At 41.5% G+C, this 21,691-nt stretch overlaps 1 protein-coding gene across 9 annotated transcripts in view; it reads left to right on the top strand.

Annotated features, from left to right (window-relative positions):
* Nucleotides 1-3,237: 3,237 nt before the first annotated feature.
* The window catches only part of LOC115154329 (clathrin heavy chain 1), a 54,485-nt gene continuing 36,031 nt past the window's right edge, over nt 3,238-21,691 (top strand). For all 9 annotated transcript variants that reach the window (XM_029700441.1, XM_029700443.1, XM_029700444.1 and 6 more), the window contains exon 1: nt 3,238-3,536. In XM_029700441.1, the coding sequence (XP_029556301.1) occupies nt 3,495-3,536 (42 nt within the window). In that variant the 5' untranslated portion in view covers nt 3,238-3,494. The remainder of the gene's footprint in view (nt 3,537-21,691) is intronic.

Below are 21,691 nucleotides of genomic sequence, written 5' to 3' on the forward strand. Positions count from 1 at the left end.
TAGAAAGCTACATGTAGCAGTCATCATCATGAATCAAGTCAACAATCCACTGGCAAATCCTTTACAATCCTTGTCGTATGAAGATAAATTATGAAGAGATATTATAGATGAAACGTATCGGTGCTCATCAGCCATTGGACATAAACATTACACAACAAGTTGGAAATCGCTAATTCAACAATGAGTGGTTTGGAAGGAATCAGTGGCTAACTGCAAGTGTTGCAAAGCAATCACTAGCCTACTATTCAGTGGAGTGGATGTGTGGTCCAAGTCTGCCGGCAATCCAGCATGACTTCTGTCACTTTCAAAACAATTGGAAACACGGAATTGGGAAATCTCAGACTTCAGTGAGTTCAAGACAACTGGGACCTCGGAAAAAAACGAGCTCCGACTGGGAAAATACGTTTTGAACTCGGAATTCCAAGTTGGGAACTCAGGCCTCTTTCTAGAGCCCCGACCTGAAGATCACTAACGTCATGATTCAACCTTGTTTTTTCCGACTTCCCAGTTGTCTTGAAAGCACCATAAATGCAGAGAATGCCAGACTTTAATGATAAAGATTGATGACAAAATTTGCCCACGAAGGATTGCTGCGCTACCTTCCTGTTCAAGTGAGCACAGCACAACAAGGTGAGTCTAAAAATGCTGCTGCATAAATTATGTAATATGCCAGGGAGATATTTATACTGTAGCTAAGAAAGTAATACTACTTGTGTGTTGTGTAGTAAGCTGTTAGTAGCCCATGTGCCTCACCCTAATAATTTGGTCCATTTTCCCCTCATAATGTACAGGGAGAATATTGTAAGAACGGCCCATGTTCTGAATTCTGTCGCTGTACATTTCAAAAGTGCTGAACAAATAGTTATATTGACTACATCATCCTAGCTCGCTCATTAATGTCTTAATCGAAATTACGGGTTACCTCTTATGCGCTAGTTGTCCCCTTATGCCATAGTTTGTACATCTCAATTGTCAGTATAAACCACATTTGATTAAGCAAGTCATCCATCTAAGCTATGTTTTTTTTTAAATGCAGTAAATGCGGCTGAATGAACTGTTTTGCTGCCAGACAAGGCTCCGCTGATAGCCAGGTGTAACATTGGTAAGGTGTTGGGACTGCTGTTGGGACTCTGCTGTTGGAACAGCTTTATGTAGGCCCTAACAGTTTGTGGGCACCGTTTGTCACCGTTATAGTCCAATTCATGTATTGTTTAGTGTTGTGTTGTGTAGTGGCTTTGCTGTCATGCATCTAAAAAAAAAAGATTTACAATTTACACTGACCATATCCTATACCTGCTACATGATAGATGTTAGATACTTTTTTTGATGGATCGTTGGTGGAACGCTGCAGAGATGCGTCTCTACAACAGCACCATGGAGAGGTGCGCTGGGAATGGACAAGCAAAAATATTTTGCTCCCCTGCCTTTGACAAAGTGTGCACTGCTTATCAAAGGGCGTCATCAGCACTCACCTAAAATGCCCATATGCCACTTTGAGAGAAATTGTCATTGTATTTGGGCAGAATTATGTGAGGTTTTATGTGTTGTTGTTGGAGGTGCGTCTTGGTCAGTTTAGCTCATAAAATGCCGGCTTGTCAATCTGCCGCCATAGTCGGCCGCCTAATGAGCGGGCCGGCCGTAGTATGTATGAACCGGTCCATGGGGACTATAGATTTTTTGAACTGGGTGGTTTGAGCACTGAATGCTGATTGGCTGACAGCTGTGGTATATCAGACCATATACCACGGGTATGACAAAACATTTATTTTTACTGCTCTAACTACGTTGGTAACCAGTTTCTAATAGCAATAAGGCACCACGAGGTTTGTGGTAGATCAAATAAAATCAAATAAAATTTGATTAGTCACATGGGCCGAATACAGCAGGTGTTGACCTTACAGTGAAATGCTTACTTACGAGCCCCTAACCAACAATGCAGTTAAAAAAAAATATGAGTAAGAATAAGAAATAAAAGTAACAAGTAATTAAAGAGCAGCAGTAAAATAACAATAGCGAGACTATACACAGGGGGTGTACCGGTACAGAGTCCGTTTAGTTGAGGTAATATGTGCATGTAGGCAGAGTTATTAAAGTGACTATGCATAGACAAGTGACTGCGTTGTGCCTAAGAACAGCCTTTAGCCGTGGTATATTGGCCATATACCACATCTCCTCGTGCCTTATCGCTTAGCTGCATAGCTGCATAGATTCCCTTTGGACTGTAAAATGAAATTACTCAATATCGCCATCTGCCGACTTTTGGGCTAGCATCAAGTCTCGTTGAGGAACAAAGTCTAGTTATAAAAAGTGAGTGGTTTGAAGATAAAGCAAATACACACAATATCAACCAGATAAACAAGCGAATTCAAGAGGCGTACAAAACTCTAATATCATGCTTTTATTGTAAGGGCTACAACCCTTCAAAGCTTTCAACGGTGGGGAGTGGTGGGAAAAGTACCCAATTGTCATACTTGAGTAAAAGTAAAGATACCTTAATAGAAAATGACAAGTAAAAGTATTATATACTTAAGTATCAGAAGTAAATGTAATTGCAAAAATATACTTAAGTATCAAAAGTATAAATAATTTCAAATTCCTAGTATTACGCAAACCAGACGGCACAATTTTCAAGTTTTTTTTTTCAATTTACGGATAGCCAGGGGCACTCTCAAACACTCAGACATAATTTACAAACGAAGCATTTGTGTTTAGTGAGTCCTCTAGATCCGAGTCAGTAGGGATGACCATTTTCCTGTCCTGTTGAGTGGGCATTCAACATGTAATGAGTTATTTTGGGTGTCAGAGAAACTGTAGAGTAAAAAGTACATCATTTTGTTTAGGAATGCAGTAAAGTAGAAGTAGTTAATATGAATAGTAAAGTACAGATACCCCCCAAAACGACTTAAGTAGTACTTGAAAGTATTTTTACTTAAGTACTTTACGCCACTGGGAACCGTGGCACGCAAGTAGGATCTGACGTTCATTCACGAGGACAAATGATGTGGCAAAAATCAAAGGGTGAATCGCAAAGAAATAGTGCCAATGTATCCTTATCGCCCAAATTGTATGCGCCCTTTGCACTACATTTTATGATTTTTTTCCTGGATTGTATAAAAATGAATAGGTTTCAATTGTGAATATTCTACATAAAATGCTAATCGTGATTGGAAATTACACTTTTTGAAACATAAATATGTGTATTCGTCCGCCCCACTGAAGTACACTGCCATTTCCGGATTGTTTCTCTCCCGAGCAGCCTCCACCACCGCCATTGAAGGTCCAGGGTGTTCAGTGCAGCGGTAGCAGACGGTCATCACTGGGGAAGCAAGTAAACAGTAAAAGGACAATTACAATCACCAGTATATTGACAACACATTTTCATACAAGTCTAAGAGTCTACCCAATTGGACTTTAAACTAGCCTTTCCCTGGCTGCCCGGCTAGGATCTGAGAAGAAGCCGTAGTGAGAATCGGGAGGAGAGCAAAGGAACCGCCATGGCTCAGATCCTGCCTATTCGCTTTCAGGAGCACCTGCAGGTAACGTTATGTTGAATGAATGGTGATATTTCTGAAATTGTGATGTATTACTTTCCTCATTCATTAGGATACTAACATAACCGACGAGTAACAAGCATAGCTTATCTATGAATGAAAATTACCTCAACATAATGTTGGCTGAGTTAGCTAGTTAGCTAATCATGACATCGTCGCCCAGCTCGGTGGGACGCTGACTATGGATTACATTAGTTAACTAGATAAAGTAACTATGTAGATATCGTTTTTAACTAGCGAGCAAGTTGTCTTACCCATTGGTATGGACAGCGAAGTCGTTTGTAGGCCAATAACTTATTGTTATAGTTAGCTACAAAATAGGTAGTTTGCCAACTAACCAGTATGAGACCAGCTAACGTTAGCTTAGCCTAAATCTACTAGCTAGCTACTCACGTATGTGTTGTAGCTAGCTAGCTACATTAAGGAAATAAATTAATTCCAATTCAGCAATAAACCATCTGTCGTTAACTATGATGCCGGGTGTTTTGGTGTTTATCCGCACGTTATAGCTAGCTAAATGTGATGACCATTCAACCCGGATCAAATATTAGTAAGCTAAAGTTAGCAAGCCACCTATAGTAGCTAGTTTAGCTAACATTCTTCCTGTCACAGATCTGAACTATCAGCGAGTCGAGTTTCATTTCCATTTACACTTGTTCTTGCCTTTAGTTTTGAATAAGCAGGTCTAACTCAGCCGGTGGAGTGAGGTCACTAGATAACACCAAGCCTGATAGTAATTTCCCTCAATGTCAGTACTCAAGAATAGGCAACGTTTCATTCTTTCCGTCACTAACAGTATCATGAAAATCCTTTCATTCATGCAGATTAGGTTAAGTGGGCTGCCTGCCTCACAATTCTAGTGCTTTTCTGGTAGTAGTGAATGGACATTACCTTCTGAGTATACACACCTTGATAGTATGAGAGCATGTGTATGACACACCTTCACACGTAAGCAGATAAGGCTTTGTCATGTACTTTTGCATTAGCTTTGTCATGTACTTTTGTATGAACGCATACTGACTAATGATTTTCCATCACAGATAAATTGTATTACTGTTCTGTTAATGAAATAAGTTTAAACTCTTGGGCAGTATGGCTGTAGTTTATTTTCAGTGGACAATTTATTTTTAGCTTTTATTTAACTAGGCAATGACTACCTACACCGGCCAAACCCGGATGACGCTGGGCCAATTGTGTGCTGCTCAATCACGGCTGGTTGTGATACAGCCTGGATTTGAACCAGGGTTTCTGTAGTGACGCCTCAAGCACTGAGATGCAGTACCTTAGACCGCTGCGCCACTCGGGAGCCCAAAACAATTACCGCAAGCACTAAAATGCTACGCAAATGACATCTGACAGAGAAGACGATATAGTGTTAAAGAATCAGACCAATGAAAAAGCCTTCCTCTATTAGGCAATATGTGTGACTGGGTGTTTGTGGTTTTGAATGACCACACCTTAGCCTGACATGGGCTACATCATGTCATGGTGACTATTAAGCTCACAGTAGGTCAAGTTGAGGAAGTGGAAAACATTTTTGCTCCTTGGAGTGCATGTATTGTGTCAAGACTGCTGGCTTGAAAGATCTCTAAGTGAGCTAGCTAATGAATAAATCAGTCTCTGGTCTTTTTGTGGAGCCTCAGATTCAGAACGAGACATGCGATCCGCCTACATCTTGGTTTCTGTAAAATAATTTGTTTTACATTGTGTTTATTTGTTGCAAGACACAATGCAAAGTTGGTTTATTTTAAGTTCTTTGGGCTCAAATCCCGTTAACGGGATCGATTTGACAACATCCGGTGAAATGGCAGAGCGCCAAATTCAAAAGAAATTATAAAAAATATTTAACTTTCATACATTCACAAGTGCAATACACCAAATTAAAGCTGAACTTCTTGTTAATCTAGCCACTGTATCAGATTTCAAAAAGGCTTTACGGCGAAAGCAAACCATGCGATAATCTGAGGACAGCGCCCAGCATACCAACACATGAAAATCAGATTTCAACCCACCAGGCGCGACACAAAAGTCAGAAATAACGATTTAATTCATGCCTTACCTTTGAAGAACTTCTTCTGTTGGTACTCCAATATGTTGGCACGTTTGATTAACCTCTCTGGGGTATGTGGGACGATTTCGTCCCACCTACGTAACAGCCACTTCAATCCAGTGGCGCGATTTTTGAATCGTTAGAAATGCTATAACTTCAATTTCTCAAACATATGACTATTTCACAGCTATTTAAAGACAAGAATCTCGTTAATCTAACCCCACTGTCCGATTTCAAAAAGGCTTTACAACAAAAGCAAAACATTAGATTATGTTAGCAGAGTACCCAGCCAGAAAAAATCTGACACCCATTTTTCAAGCTAGCATATCATGTCACATAAACCCAAACCACAGCTAAATGCAGCACTAACCTTTTATAATCTTCATCAGATGACACACCTAGGACATTGTGTTATACAATACATGCATGTCTGTTCAATCAAGTTCATATTTATATCAAAAACCAGCTTTTTACATTAGCATGTGACGTTCAGAAAAAGCATAACCACCGCAAACTTCCGGTGAATTTACTAACAGTTTGCTAAATTACTCACGATAAACGTTCACAAAAAGCATAACAATTATTTTAAGAATTATAGATACATTACCCCTCTATGCACTCGATATGTCCGATTTTAAAATAGCTTTTCGGATGAAGCACATTTTGCAATAATCTAAGTACATAGCCCGGCATTACAGGGCTAGCTATTTAGATACCCACCCAGTTCAGCCTCCACCAAAATCACATTTCCTATAAGAAAAATGTTCTTACCTTGCTTGTTCTTCATCAGAATACACTGCCAGGACTTCTACTTCAATAACAAATGTTGGTTTGGTCCCAAATAATCCATCGTTATATTCCAACAGCGACGTTTTGTTCGTGAGTTCTAGACACTATCAGAATGCTTCCTCACGGTCCCGCGCATGGCGCGTTGGCTTGTCAAAAATGTCTAAATATTCCATTACCGTACTTCGAAGCATGTCAACCGCTGTTTAAAACAAATTTTTATGCCATTTATGTCGTAGAGAAGTGATAATATTCCGACCGGGAGTATGCATTGAGCCTAAACAGCCGAATAAAATTTCTCCTCAGAAGCGACTCATGCACGCGCATCATTGAAAGGTCCTCCGAGCATCCACTTACAAAAGGCGATAATATGTTTCAACCTGAGGTTCCCTCGTAAACCTTCAGTTATTTCGCGGGCTCTGAGAGCCTATTGGAGCCCTGGGAATTGTCACGTTACAGCTAAGATCCTTACTTTTCAATAAAAAGAGGTAAGACGCACGACTCCTTGTCAGACAGGGTACTTCCTGCTTGAAGCCTTGTCAGGTTTTTGCCTGCCATAGGAGTTCTGTTATACTCACAGACACCATTCAAACAGTTTTAGAAAATTCTGAGTGTTTTCTATCCAAACCTGAACAATAATATGCATATTCTAGCTTCTGAGTTGGTGTAGGAGGCAGTTAAAAATGGGAACATATTTTTTCCAAAATTCTCAATACTGCCCCCTATACCAAACAGGTTAAAAAAAACACCGGTTCCAACTTGCGCAACATGACTACAAAATATCTTAAGCTACCTGTGATCTTGATCCAAACATTTCAAACAACTTTCCTAATACAACTTTAGGTATTTTTTTAACGTAAATAATCAATAAAATTTAAGACGGGATAAACTGTGTTCAATACCGGAGGAAAACAAAGAAAGCACGTTCCAGGTCGTGCGCATCAAAACATTAGAGTGCACTCGGCTGGACCCTCGTTCTGAACTGCCGTACTTCTTAATTTCTCTAAAGAAAAACATCAACCAATTTCAAGACTGTTGACATCTAGTGGAAGCTATAGGAACTGCAAGCATATTTCTATTAAAACGGGCTTACCATAGAAAATCAATGGAAAACAGATTAACCTCAAACAAATTTCCCTGGATGGATTGTGCTCGGGGTTTCGCCTGCCAAATCAGTTCTGTTATACTCAGACATTATTCAAACAGTTTTAGAAACTTGTGTTTTCTATCCAAATCTACCAATTATATGCATATCCTAGCTTCTGGGCCTGAGTAGCAGACAGTTTACTTTGGGCACACTTTTCATCCGGACGTGAAAATAGCGCCCCCAAGCCTAGAGAAGTTAAAGCACCTCTCCTAACAAAACTGTTAGGAGAGGTGGAAATATGTAGTATTTATTTTTCTGTCAGAATAATAGCTTTACTACAATGCTTATAGACAAAGCGCTGCGTGTGACTGAGACTGCATCACTTTTGCTGTTAAATTGTGCAGTTTTCCCTCTACATCTGGAGTTGTGCTGTTTTTGCTATTACATTGATTCTAGTTTCTCTTTTCTCATGGATATTGCATGGTGTCTGAGGGGAATCGCAACTGTAATTTCTCAGTATTTCAAACTGTGGTGTAAAATGATAGCCATAATCCTCCGGAGAATATCCTAACCACAGATGTTGGAGAGGTGAAGGGATGAAAAAAAATATTTCTTTCTGTCACTGTGAGCCAATGTTGTTGGAGGGCTGTCCTCTGTTTTTTTTTTCTTCTGCAGACGGGAATGGTGATAACACAAATGAACCCTGCAGGCGTAGTCCCAAACACTAGACCTAGTATCCACTCCAGCCTTTGCTGCTGCACAGTGCATTCACAGCAATAGCCCCTAGGGCCAGGATGATACCAGTATTGCAATATTTCTTTCCATGGCTAAAATGAAAACACCAAGCAGACCTAACTCTTTGGTCCTTTAAAAACCTGCTGTATGTAAAATATGATGTGCTTCAGCTTGGAAAATCAATGAATGTGACTCTGGATGACAACATAATGATGTTTGTTTCCAACGTTAAAGCTGTTTTCCTAAAGAAGTTAAATCCGTTTTGTTTTTCTTTGCCGCGATACTAACAATTATCAAGATATTGGTATCGTCCCGGCCTTAATAGCACTCCATATCGCTAATGTACCTGTACTGAAGATACATTTGATTAGTCAAATGTATCTAAATATAGCTTTAGTTATTCATACATCACGTCTGAGGTTGACAAGCCCCTGTAAAGACCTTTATTCTGTGGAATTATAATGTACAGTTTATGGTGAGTTTTATGCCCTTGAAGGGTCTCTAATTGCAGGATGGGTGTTCCAGAAGATAGAAGGTGGGACTGTTTAGATAATGTACTGGCTATTCTGTGAATTGAGATTGAGTTAACTGGCACTGTAGTTTGTAGCTGTAGGGTGTGTGAGGCAGGGGTGTTGTGCACCACATCCACCATCTTTCTCATGCATCCTGAGTGAGACTTAATACTAGTACTCTGTCTATGAATTATAGATTTTGACTGAAGTTACCAATACAATGTGTGTAGAATTCACATTGACCTCTGGTGCTTGCTTCCGTTTTAAGGCTGTGTGAAGTTATTCTAGACATGAAAGCATTTTCAGTGCAAAGCCAGAAAAGGATATTGTGCTCTCACTATGCATTGCATTTATTTACTAGTTTCTGTTGCCTAACAGCGCCCGCAGCGCAAAAGTTTAGTGTAATAAGAAGTGGGGAGGTTATAACTGAAGTAGCCTATGTATCCTTTGATTTCTTTGTCATTGGCACGTCAGCCATTGTATGTGATTGATATATATATCACACACACACACCCTGGGGAGTCCAGCTGCCATCACTAATGCTTTACTTGCATATACTGTTTCATGCGTGTTTCACGGATGGTATAGAGCGAGGTATGAGCAGTGGATCATGCAGAATATTTCCCAAACATTGTCCTTCAACTGGGCCATTCATGATGGGCTGTAATTGGAAATGAAGACCCAAAGGTTCCCTTCAGTGTAAGTCACCCATTTACATGATGAAATGCAAAGCAGAGGCCTATGGGGCGACAGATAGGCTAGTGTTTAGAGCGTTGGGCCAGTAACCGAAAGGTTGCTGGATCGAATCCTTGAGCTGACAAGGTAAAAATCTGTTGTTATGCCCCTGAGCGAGGCAGTTAACCCAGTGTTCTCCGGGCGCCGAAGACGTGGATGACGATTAAGGCAGCCACCCGCACCTCTCTGATTCAGAGGGATTGGGTTAAATGTGGAAGACACATTTCAGTTGAAGGCATTCAGTTGGTCAACTGACTAGATATCCCCCTTTCCTTTCTATTGTGATCATCTGTCAGCCTCCCTGTCAGGTTTATGTCCACACTCCCTCTGGAGTGTCTTCATAAATCTCTGCTGTGCTGTCAGGTATCTGGGGCGGTAGGTATAAGGCTCCATACACACAGGAGATCTAACTAGCTCCCAGGAAACTACCAGGGCCTCACTTTGAGCCAATTGGTGCAGTATGGTCACATGAGCTGAGTCAGTCACTGACTCCTTTAAGGTCAGCCTCTCGTATCTGCTTCTGTGACTTCATGGTGCTCCATTGGGCAGGCGATGGATGTTTTCTCACACACATATCCAGCCCAGTACTGCTGTTCTAATACAGTACAGCCACAGAGACTGAGCCAGACACTCAGTCAGGTCCATTACTTTTATTTTATTTTTATTTAACTAGGCAAGTCAGTTAAGAACATTCTTATTTACAATGACGGCCTACACCAGATAAACGCTATTTGTTCAGCCAGCAGTAGCAGTACGATCTGCTTTAAAGCACACTTAAGTTCACCCAGACTGACCCCAGAGGCTGAGGGAACCTCATGGTGAACTGGGCCTATACGTTGAAGCCTCCCATCCACTTTATTCGTTCTCCCTCTGACGGTGTCCTCTGTCCTCACTCATCCGGGGTCACTTGCATAGCTTGCATTTTTATAAATCAACCATTTATACAGCTGGCTGTATAGAACTGGACTTTTCCTCTCTCTGAGGTACAAGGGCTCTGACTGTTTTTCCAGGCATTATTGTTTTTCTTACACACCACACACACACTTGGTTTTCCTGGGAGTTGGAGCTAGTGTCTTGAACATAATGCATGTTGGACTCCTATTCACTGAGTGAAGACATTGTGCCTGGCCCTGTGTTGACAAAGGCTTTCCTTGCAAGTACTATTCTGTAACAGAGGGTGTGAGGTCAAGTTTCCTCGCCTGTGCCAAGTGTTTGTTTATATTGAGAGGAAAATTGTGCTTATCAAATATCTAGGCAAATATCTAGGCAATGTTTCACTTCAATAAGGCCACTATCTTTATATTCCTTCCCACTTTATTCAAGAGATGGCTAGTTGTCTTTTGATAAAATGTTTTTGATTACATGGTAGATGGTCCTGGGAGCATCTGTAAGAACATCTATCTGCTTGATGTGACCCTACATGTAGTCGTCTAGTATTATCCTACTAGGGCTGCTAGCACAGAACAGAACATGCATCTCATTCTCTCTATTTATGCAGCTTGAACAAGTCACAACAATGTAACCAGTTCAGCTGAAAATGAGATGCCCTACTCAAGGTCACATACTGTACATTTCTCCTCCTACATGACTCTGCTCACTGTTTGAAAGTCTTTATGCATTTTACCACAGCAATAACTGGTGTCGAATGGCATTAAAATGGAAGACATTACATTTTACCCCACCACTAAACTTTGTTTAGTGCGTTATAGGTGTTAAACTTTTTATGCCTGCGCTCTTTAAAACCTCACCTTAAAAGGTTTGTGTGGGGAACTTTGAACTCTCACCTGGTAAGCAGCTGATATCTCGTGACATGCTTGTGAGGATATGGATTTGCTGAACACTTGACATTCCTCAGTGTAGGACACTTGAACGTACAATAAAGCAGCAAAGCATTTCACAAAAAGGAAAAGCCAGTAAACTATCTGGAAACCAACCCTCAGTCAGCAGAACTGGCTTGACCAGTGGCTGGACTCCTCTGTAGTCCTCTTTTTATCTCTCTCCTTTCCCCCCCTCTTCCCTTATATCTGTCAGACCAGAGCACCCGTCTTCCTTACCCCTGGGTTGGTGCTGGTCACATGTCCCCCGGCCCGTGGTCAATCTGTGAGACAATGGGCTCCTGCTTCCTGTTGTGGAGTAATAGAGCAGGTTGGAGCTGGACCCCCTGCAAGCCTCAGCACATCCTGCCTTTCCTTGAATCCCTGCAGGACGCAGGGGCTTTTGTGCTGAGCAAGGTTCCCTTGGAGGAAGGGAGGAAAAGCGAACCTCTTGTTAAATCAGCAGATGAATGCATGGGTCTGCGGCTCGCTCAGGTTGAGAAAGTTTCACATGGGATTCGGGGGAAGTGTCTGATTTGCAGTTTAGCCTTAACATAAGCTTTGATTATAGCCAGGGAGAGAGAGTACAGTTGGAATCTCATTCGGTCCACACAGTGTACCACTACTGAACCACTTTCTGCCATTGAGGCTGTAGTGTATTGGGTATCCATTTGATCCAGCCACTCCAGTGCATCTGGAACCAGGAGCTGCTAATCTATTATAGAGCTGCATCTAGATTTCCTGTCTGCTTCCCAGTGTTATGTAACAGAAGTCTGCGGAGCATGCTCCACTGTAGTGCCATTTTAAGCTCTTGTTAGGGGTTTTCATGTGATTTGTGACAATGATGAGAGACGTGGTTTGTAAAGGTAGTGGTGATGTTAATGGATGATGAGAGGTCTGATGGATGAGGTGTCACTCACTGTGGCCTTGTGGCAGTCTCTGTTTCTTCCAGCAGCAATGAGTCAATCGCCTGGCTGGTGTCATTACTCCTTTTAGAAGGAGAGACAATCATGCTCCCTCCATCCTTCGCTCTGTAAACCTCTTTCATCCCTCTTTTTGTATCCCCAATCTCTCGCTCTTTCTCGCTCTGTTCTCTCTCTCATCGTGCTGCCGTGGCAAAGTGAACTCAGACGAGGACACCCGCCAGATAAATAAGCTCGACACTTTGCGGCAGCGTTGGCGCTAACAATCTCTCCCTTTTTCACTCTCTCCTTCCTTACATCTCTCTTCTGTCAAGTCTTGCTCATGCTCCCCTGCTGTCGGCTTACATGTCATAGTTAATGCAGTGTTTCAATAGCATCTGGAATAAAAGGCCTTGAGCCGGCATGTGCCCAAACCCACCAGCCCAGCTATTGCCAAGGGGTAGGTAACCCAACACTAGGTCTGTGAGAGCAGGGGACACAAGCTCATGACTAAATTAGTGAGTTTCCAGCCTCCTCCAAGTTGGTGTGTATGGTGTTAATTTGACTTGGTTTCACACACATTCCTTCTCAGTGATGTCATGCATGCCTATGTGGTGCAGCTATGTTAGTGCCTGCTTAGCGTGTACTCATAATGTTAGCCATGGAAATTTGGTGTGGACAGACAAATTATTTTGCTCTAGCTCAAAATCTGTCTGAATTATTTGGGTCCGGTCCGTGTAACACATTCATTGTGCAGAGGAGATGGAGAGCACACTGGGGGCATGCCTGCTGTACTTAACGTTCCTGTTTTATGGCTGTTTTCATGTTGAATGAAAAGCTTTTCCTCCAGCCGCCAGCATTGAGGGACCTCATGGTGGATGAAGAGCATGTAAATCTGTCTAGACCATTGTGGAATGACTGTTATAGGACAGGAGGACACTCCTATTGAGGGGGTTCTGTCCAGTGTCCACTCCGAGTAGCATTGGTCAGATATACGACTTCCTCAAATGCTTTGGCATAGGCATCATGTCTAGAGGTTCAAATGCGTATCCAGTATACATACATTCCCTTTGATTTGTCAGCCTTGAGTTTCTTTATTTTTTGTAGAGTGATATGCACTGTTCATTTTGAAGAACATTGGTGAACTTCTCCAGGGCCTTGTCTGACAAGGCATCAGTGTGTCTTCATTTTTACAAATGTCACCACAAATGTCACCATAAACGTCCAAGCCTCCAACCAGGTTTGTTTCAAACACAAATCATCATAAAACCTGACTGATGACAGGACTATAACTGGGATCTCTTGAAAAGTAGTACTATTATGTGTTCTGTTCTGGGCTTGGATAAGGCCAAGCTTATCTTTAGGTAGATAGAAACCTTTGTAGTGTGTTTCCGTGTGAGTCACCCACAATGGCCAGGCAGTTCTAAATGTAATGGAGTGTCTTTCCTGAGTGATGAATCGTGTTTGGCTGTAGGGCTGCTTCTGCAGCAGAGCTCCATTGTCTACTGTTCAATTCAGTTGGGGATCGTTACTTCTTACGCACTGCCTACAGAGTTCCCTTCCACCGAGCAATAGCAGCAAGGTCAGGGCATCCCTCCAGCCAATGAGTGATGGTTACGCTGCAGTGACGTCATCAGTGCTATACTAAATGGAACCCTAAACTAGAGTGTACAGGAACTGATGTGCAACTATCTGTGTAATAGAATTGCGACCATACAATTAGATGGGTAGCTAGTTCTCTTTCTCTTTTTTTGTCACTTCTGTAATAATGATACAGGAGAGTTCCTGCTTATTAACTCATATAGCCCTTTTAATGGGCTCTTAAAATACTTTTACAGAACTTTCAACTTAACTGTCAGTTTTCTTAATTTGATCAAGAGAATTTGTCCAAGAAGTCAAATGAATAGCTTTGGTCAGAATGCATTGTCTGAGAGTGAGCCATCTCTGTCTGTAGGCTATTATATTTCTGTGTGTGCAGTGGTTATTCCTTTTAACATTTTTGAGCTGGTTTGTGACAGAGTGTGGTAAATTGCATCATTCTGTCATTGCTCCACACTATCACAAGGGGGAGTTAGAACGCTGATCTATTGGTAGTCTAAACGGTGCACAAATTGACTATCTTTTCATAAATTTAATGGAGGTGTGAATGTTTCAGTCCGAGAGTCTCTTCTCTGGCACTAGAGTCCTGCATCAGGCAACAACAACAAAACAATTCTGGCGGTGTTCCTGGATTTGAGGGAGAAATTTGGTAAATGCAATGCCGAATTACACTTGACATATGGACTGACGATTTTGGATAAATAGGCACGGTGGGCTTTTGGTTTCTCTTCCTCTAAAAACAAAAATAAATCATTGTAAATAACAAATGGTCTTTGTTTACCACAGTGTGAAAGAGTGATAGCCCCTCTATAGAAAGTGAGTTTCTGAAACACCGAGCCCTTTGCTGATGTGAAGAAGAAACTGAATGAAAGAGGTCAGCGAGGATTTGTCTTCCTCATTTGTGACTTTGGATCAACATAAATAAGTACCAACGTTCTTTAATAAATGTCTTGACCAAGTAAATCTGCTCATGTGTGTTCAATTATTGTGACATTGTGGTTACAATGAAGAATGTAAATTAAATAAATCCTGTTGATAATGAATAATCAGATGTGTTGCAAGCTTGTCATTTTACCTTATTTTATTTGATCTTTTTAGGCCATACAAAACATACAAATGACAACTACTTCACACCTGCCCAGACCCACCTGCTCACACCCCCATCTCTGACTCTCCGCTTCAAATTACACCATTTTGTTTCTCTCCATCGCCCACACGCACTTTCAACATTTGGATAATAAAGCATTTAAAGTAGAGGTCGACCGATTATGGTTTTTCAACGCCGATACCGATTTATTGGAGGACCAAAAAAAGCCAATACTGATTAATCGGCCGTTTTAAAAATATTTTTTTTATATTTATTTGCAATAATGACAATTACAACAATACTGAATGAACACTTAACTTAATACATCAATAAAATCAATTTAGCCTCAAATAAATAATGAAACATGTTCAATTTGGTTTAAATAATGCAAAAACAAAGTGTTGGAGAAGAAAGTAAAAGTGCAATATGTGCCATGTAAGAAAGCTATCGTTTAAGTTCCTTGCTCAGAACATGGGAACATATGAAAGCTGGTGGTTCCTTTTAACATGAGTCTTCAATATTCCCAGGAGGAGCTTTTAGGTTGTAGTTATTATAGGACTATCTCTCTCTATACGATTTATATTTCATATACCTTTGACTATTGGATGTTCTTATAGGCACTTTAGTATTGCCAGTGTAACAGTATAGCTTCCGTCCCTCTCCTCGCTCGAACCAGGAACACATCGACAACAGCCACCCTCGAAGCAGCGTTACCCATGCAGAACAAGGGGAACAACTACTCCGAATCTCAGAGCAAGTGACGTTTGAAACGCTATTAGCGCGCACCCCGCTAACTAGCTAGCCATTTCACATCGGTTACACCAGCCTAATCTTGGGAGTTGACAGGCTTGAAGTCATTAACGGCGCAATGCATTGCGAAGAACTGCTGGCAAAACGCACGAAAGTGCTGTTTGAATGAATGCTTACGAGCCTGCTGGTGCCTACCACCGCTCAGTCAGACTGCTCTATCAAATCATAGACTTAATTATAATATAATAAACACACAGAAATATGAGCCTTAGGTCATTAATATGGTCGAATCCTGAAACTATCATCTCGAAAACAAAACGTTTTTCCTTTCAGTGAAATACGGAACCGTTCCATATTTTATCTAACGGGTGGCATCCCTAAGTCTAAATATTCCTGTTACATTGCACAACCTTCAATGTTATGTCATAATTACGTAAAATTCTGGCAAATTAGTTCACAACGAGCCAGGCGGCCCAAACGGTTGCATATACCCTGACTCTGTGTGCAATGAATGCAAGAGAAGTGACACAATTTCACCTGGTTAATATTGCCTGCTAACCTGGATTTCTTTTAGCTAAATATGCAGGTTTAAAAATATATACTTCTGTGTATTGATTTTAAGAAAGACATCGATGTTTATGGTTAGGTACAGTCGTGCAACGATTGTGCTTTTTTCGCAAATGCGCTTTTGTTAAATCATCCCGTTTGGCGAAGTTGGCTGTTTACCAATTTCCGATTGTTATGAAAACTTGAAATTGGCCCTAATTAATCGGCCATTCCGATTTAATCGGTCAACCTCTAATTTAAAGGCTAACATTGGTTGATTTTTAATACTTCTAACAGCCAAATGTCTAACTCCTGTAACTTTTGGACTTTTTAACATTCCCATAAGGCATTGATTATTATAACATAATGAAAATGTTCCAGGTAATTTAAATTACTGCAGGCCTAAGACCTATGGGTTTAACCTTCTGAATGAATGAATTAATGAATATATTGAAGATGGACTGAAACATTCACACCTCCATTAATTTACAAAAGGATAGTCTAATAGCTTGGCTAGGTGTGACAAATTCCGCCATTTGTGCCACAGTTTAGACTACTGATAACTGCTGCGGTCAGTCAGAGTTGAGTCCTTTTGTAAAGTGTAGCCTAATGGCCAAAAAAGGGCAAACTTACAATGTATTCAATGCTTAAATACTGACGTTTTACATTTCCTGATTCAACTGCAAAATGGATAAAGCATATACTGTACAGTTTGTTCATCAACATCTTTTATGCTTTTGTTAAAAACATAATGATACTCTTTCAAAAATGCAGATGTTTATTTCAGATACTGTACAGCTCAGTTCAATATTAGTTGCGCTTCCACCCCAGCTCCACGACCATGGGTAAAACCTTGCAGAGATGGCCTCCTGAGTGGTGCAGCGGTCTAAGACACTGCAGTGCTTAAGGCGTCATGTCTCAGAAGTTTCTGTCCGTGACCGATGGAACCTGAAAAACGTTAAAGACCGAGTTAATGAGTACTTGAGGTCACTGAGAAAGTCTGAACATGTCCTGCTCTCCCTTGTGTGGAATTAGGCACTTTACTATGTAGGCTACAGAAAACATTGTCCTGTTGGTTTTTGTCAGACTGCACAGTAGCCTAATAAACATATACGTTTTAAAACGAAAAAATAAATAAAATCAAATTCAATAATATACTGCTCAAAAAAAATAAAGGGAACACTTAAACAACACAATGTAACTCCAAGTCAATCACACTTCTGTGAAATCAAACTGTCCACTTAGGAAGCAACACTGATTGACAATACATTTCACATGCTGTTGTGCAAATGGAATAGACAACAGGTGGAAATTATAGGCAATTAGCAAGACACCCCCAATAAAGGAGTGGTTCTGCAGGTGGTGACCACTTCTCAGTTCCTATGCTTCCTGGCTGATGTTTTGGTCACTTTTGAATGCTGGCGGTGCTTTCACTCTAGTGGTAGCATGAGACGGAGTCTACAACCCGCACAAGTGGCTCAGGTAGTGCAGCTCATCCAGGATGGCACATCAATGCGAGCTGTGGCAAGAAGGTTTGCTGTGTCTGTCAGCGTAGTATCCAGAGCATGGAGGCGCTACCAGGAGACAGGCCAGTACATCAGGAGACGTGGAGGAGGCCGTAGGAGGGCAACAACCCAGCAGCAGGACCGCTACCTCCGCCTTTGTACAAGGAGGAGCAGGAGAAGCACTGCCAGAGCCCTGCAAAATGACCTCCAGCAGGCCACAAATGTGCATGTGTCTGCTCAAACGGTCAGAAACAGACTCCATGAGGGTGGTATGAGGGCCCGACGTCCACAGGTGGGGGTTGTGCTTACAGCCCAACACCGTGCAGGACGTTTGGCATTTGCCAGAGAACACCAAGATTGGCAAATTTGCCACTGGCGCCCTGTGCTCTTCACAGATGAAAGCAGGTTCACACTGAGCACATGTGACAGAGTCTGGAGACGCCGTGGAGAACGTTCTGCTGCCTGCAACATCCTCCAGCATGACCGGTTTGGCGGTGGGTCAGTCATGGTGTGGGGTGGCATTTCTTTGGGGGGCCGCACAGCCCTCCATGTGCTCGCCAGAGGTAGCCTGACTGCCATTAGGTACCGAGATGAGATCCTCAGACCCCTTGTGAGACCATATGCTGGTGCGGTTGGCCCTGGATTTCTCCTAATGCAAGACAATGCTAGACCTCATGTGGCTGGAGTGTGTCAGCAGTTCCTGCAAGAGGAAGGCATTGATGCTATGGACTGGCCCGCCCGTTCCCCAGACCTGAATCCAATTGAGCACATCTGGGACATCATGTCTCGCTCCATCCACCAATGCCACGTTGCACCACAGACTGTCCAGGTCTGGGAGAAGATCCCTCAGGAGACCATCCGCCACCTCATCAGGAGCATGCCCAGGCATTGTAGGGAGGTCATAGAGGCACGTGGAGGCCACACACACTACTGAGCCTCATTTTGACTTGTTTTAAGGACATTACATCAAAGTTGGATCAACCTGTAGTGTGGTTTTCCACTTTAATTTTGAGTGTGACTCCAAATCCAGACCTTACCGTTATTTTACCAGGTAAGTTGACTGAGAACACATTCTCATTTACAGCAACGACCTGGGGAATAGTTTCAGGGGAGAGGAGGGGGATGAATGAGCCAATTGTAAGCTGGGGATGATTAGACAGCCGTGATGGTATGCTTTGATAAATTGGATTTTTGTGTGATTTTGTCAGCACATTCAATTATGTAAAGAAAAAAGTATTTTAATAAGATTATTTCATTCATTAAGATCTAGGATGTGTTATTTTAGTGTTCCCTTTATTTTTTTGAGCAGTGTATATTTGCACCACTGCAGATGCTTTGTATTTATTTGTATAATACTGTTGTCGGTTTACAGTAGTGATGGACAGTTGGAGGCATTTTGAAAATAACATGTTTTCAAACTTGTTTTTCTGCAAGTGTAGCAGGTTGTGAACTCTGCAAACAATGTTTCCACTTTGAGAATGGCAAATGACTGTAATGAATGCATTCATTCAATACATTGGAATACAAAAGAATCCATCCACCCACGATGGACTAGCAGGACAATACTCATGCCAAGAAGGACATCAAGAAGGAGGGTAGGAGGACCATTGTATTTAAAGACACTGCACAGTAGCCTAATAAACATGCTTTAAAAAAAAAAACTTCTAAATCAATAATTTAAAATCTAACTTTATTCGTCACATGCGCTGAATACAAGTGTAGATCTTACTGTGAAATGCTTACTTACAAGCCCTTAACCGACAGTGCAGAGTAAGAAATATTTACCAAATAAACTAAAGTAAAAAAAGATTTAAAAAGTAACACAATAACGAGGCCAGTCATGGCCAAAAGTTTTGAGAATGACACATTCATTTCCACAATGTTTGCTGCTTAAATGTCTTTAGATATTTTTGTCAGATGTTACTATGGAATACTGAAGTATAATTACAAGCATTTCATAAGTGTTCCCTTTTGTTGTTTCGTTTTATAACTAAAATGCTTGACTGTATTTAAAGACATGGATGACTTGTATGCTTTGCCAATAGGAAAGTTAAAACAGCTACAGTAAACGGGACTCTTAGGCCTACAGCTCCATGTCATTTCAATAACTTAGCTTCTCAAAGGTGTCCCCTGGTGGTCAAACTAGCACTAACTAGCATTAATGGCAACAATGGCTGACAGTTAAATAACTTTAGAATTCTGCGGCACCCCGCAAGCCGTTCTGCAGTATGACAACTTTTAAAGGAAGAACCACTCTGTCATTGAAAGGCACCCAGGCTGCTACACATGAGTGAAAGAATGCGGTGCCGGCCGGTTGGGGTTGTGGAGGGTGTGTCTCACCATTGATAAAGATGTAGGCCTTTCCTGGAAATGTGGTTTGTGTTAGCTGATTAGCAGTGGGCCAAGTCGTCTGTGTGGTATTAACAGAGGAGACACTGAAGTTGACCCATATGCTTTCTCTTCTCTACACCCTCAGGCCTGATTCAGTCAAAACCGGTAACTGGGTTACCTGGATATGTCAACAATGAATTAGCATTTGACTTGTGTGCAGCAAGAGAGCACGTTTGAATTGTTTCAAATTGTCTGGCCTAGGCTAAGTTGTTTGAGTAGGCTACATTAATTCAATGAATTAAAAAAATAATAATAATTATATATATATATATATATATATATATATATATATATATATATAATTTTATTATTATCAAAAAAACGTTATACATTTTGGCCAGTGACCTGTAAAGCAGGCTACTGGTTTTGATTTGAATAGATTATGTCTCCATGTTTGTGCTTCTTCATGTGCACTTTTATAGAATCAAGGGCATTATCTAGGGGAATTCCAGTGCTAAAAAGCCTGGAATGACATGTCCTCCAAGATTTGCTTTGTGAGGAGGAATAAAATACTTTGCTTACATTCCCAAATTGTGTGTTTGGCCTGTGTAATACAGATTTATTTAAAGAAGCTAAGGAATATGCCATCTGATATTGGTTGAAATGTCTGAGTAGATGTGGTGAGCCATGAGGGGTTGTGCCAAACAGCTGCGTACAGAATAGTTCTGTAGTAGTGATGTGTTTTAAGCTTGGGAGCAATTAACTCTTCACCCCCAAACCTGTCACCTGCCCCTCTCTCTGTCAGACTCTGTTCCTGTCACTTACCATACCAGCTGTAGGAGAAGAGGTGGCATCTCAGCCCTGTGTGTCTGTATTGAGGGCGGTCCCTGTTTTTTTTATCTTCAGTTTAAATTAAACTCCCCTCAGTGTCATCTACATGGCGGATTCTCCCTCAGCCCCTAGTAGCTGTGGAGGGAGAAGGAACTCCCTGGCCCGCATCGTTAATGAGCTTCAGCCTAAACAAATACCTGCAGGTTGTAGTCTAACTATTACTCTGTAATAATCACACGTTTTGCCTGGCAGCCCTAGTCCAGTAAACACATTTACAGTCCCACATTACACAACTAGAATATGGTGAGAAAGTAAAATGAGGTGAGGGGAAAAACCTGTCGAACTTATCCTCAGAAACGCAGTGCCACCAAATGTTACCATGACCCTTCTCAGTGATAAATGGGTCCGTGGGCACAGTATGCAACACTTCCCTGCAGACAGCAGGTTGTTGCTGTGTCAGGGTTTGAGAGTCAGTTTGAGGCTGGTCTATAGGTACTGTGCCAGCCAGGCCTGACAAACAGACTGGGTGACAGAGTGGTGCTGTTAATCTAGCGTCCCGCAGGTCTTTATTGGAACACCGGTTAACCCCTTGTGTTCCTCCTCCTCATGCCGGTTGACCATACAGTCTCTGTTGTCATTGTGAGTTCAACAACCGGTCAGAACAGGATAGGGAGATTACTGAATTCCGGTGCTTTTAGGGTGGTATAGTCTGTTCCCCTGCGGGAACTTTCTGGAACATGTATTTTAGAGGTCGACCGATTAATCGGAAGGGCCGATTTCAAGTTTTTTTAACAATCGGTATTTTAGGACTCCGATTTGCAAATATGTTTTTTTTTTATATATATATTTTTTTAAATGTTCTTTTTTTCC

The sequence above is a fragment of the Salmo trutta genome, chromosome 19 (genome assembly GCF_901001165.1).
Source record: "Salmo trutta chromosome 19, fSalTru1.1, whole genome shotgun sequence".
In the NCBI taxonomy this organism is placed as follows: Eukaryota; Metazoa; Chordata; class Actinopteri; order Salmoniformes; family Salmonidae; genus Salmo; species Salmo trutta.